Source organism: Tremella mesenterica (assembly GCF_000271645.1).
Source record: "Tremella mesenterica DSM 1558 unplaced genomic scaffold TREMEscaffold_15, whole genome shotgun sequence".
Classification (NCBI taxonomy): Eukaryota; Fungi; Basidiomycota; class Tremellomycetes; order Tremellales; family Tremellaceae; genus Tremella; species Tremella mesenterica.
In genome coordinates, this window is record NW_006711239.1 from 402,445 (window position 1) to 403,759 (window position 1,315).

At 50.4% G+C, this 1,315-nt stretch overlaps 1 protein-coding gene across 1 annotated transcript in view; it reads left to right on the forward strand.

Annotated features, from left to right (window-relative positions):
* Window positions 1-853, forward strand: part of TREMEDRAFT_65644 (uncharacterized protein) — a gene marked incomplete at both ends in the record, with an annotated part of 4,631 nt that extends 3,778 nt beyond the window's left edge. The window contains 3 exons of the mRNA XM_007007743.1: window positions 196-442; window positions 775-793; window positions 816-853. Coding sequence (XP_007007805.1) covers window positions 196-442; window positions 775-793; window positions 816-853 — 304 coding nt within the window. The remainder of the gene's footprint in view (window positions 1-195; window positions 443-774; window positions 794-815) is intronic.
* Between the last annotated feature and the right edge of the window lie 462 nt (window positions 854-1,315).

Here is a 1,315-nt window from a genome sequence, read left to right on the forward strand (position 1 = left end):
GTCAAACAGGTTCAAGAGGTCAGGTTGGCTCTGGACACTTGAGGGTAGAGAGAGTGTCGGGAGCAACTCCGTGATGCAAGAGGAGCAGTTTAGTCCTCGTGGGCTCTTTCACAGGACCATAATCCTGAATATCTACCGTCGGCGGTACCATGGTACCCAGTCAACAATCACCCGGTCATCTAGTGATCCTGGCAGGCTTAGAACAGGATCCATCACCACGGAGCCGCTTTCTGTTGCTCGATCAACTTCTGGGGCTCTTACAGACCAGTTTCACACGGTTGCCGTGAAGAATAGTCAAACACTCCTAGATTCCGCTCAGGCAGGAAACTCTGAAGGACATCTGATTCAAGGGGGGAGTATGGGTGGACCAGTCAGAGAAATCAAATTTGGTGATGCTGACAAACCACCTCATGTGGTTGTGAAGCCAACATTGCAAGAGCGTGTGCGTGATCACTTTTTAGGGAAGCGCACAAGGAGGAAGAGCCCAACGCCCTTGGGAGTGTCACGTACGGTATCTGCTCCAATTGTTCCCACTCCAAGTGTGTCTGAGGTTTCAACCCTATCCATTCCAGATTCCTGTGGGCCTGATAGTAATGCAGCTTCACAGTCTCAACGGTGAGAAGGATCTTGGCTGAAGTTGGCCACACTTAGAAAACCTAACTTCCTTCAAAATGGTGGGTACAAGGGCTTTGAAACTTATGAGCCAGTAAGCAGGTTTGTAGATGCATTGAAAGAGGACAGAAGTGACCAGTTCCTTCCAATGCTCCCTGTTAGGTGAGAGTGAGACTTGAAGGTATGTACATGCATGTGAACAGGGTCTGCAGAGCCCGCGGGAGTAGATGCTGGCAGGTGATGACGTCCCAGATGTTGGAGGGATCGAATAAGCTATGGGTGTTGAAACTTTTCTCTTCGTTCGTTCGTTCATGTCGGGGTGCATTACTATATCGTTCGATTACGGCTGATTATGAGACCCGTGCTTTAACCGACTAAGCGAATTCAGCAAGCATAACCTACCCAGCGCTCGTTCACTTGTTCACTCGACCAGCCCGACCGACCGGCCTCCTCGCTCGTCTCGTCACTGCTGGAGTATAGATAGGGAAGTCAGGAAGACTAGCCTTCTGTGTGAGTGGGAGTGCGACGAGCCTTAGGTTCTTACACCAACAGTCGCTTCACTTGAACGTCATTGTCTTCTTGCTTGTTCGAATGGCTGACCACCACATACATAGAGGAACTCGACCGACATCGACTAGATCGAACTCGTCCTGTCCTGTCCTCATCTCGCTCGATATCAGCATCATCACCCCCCATCATGGTC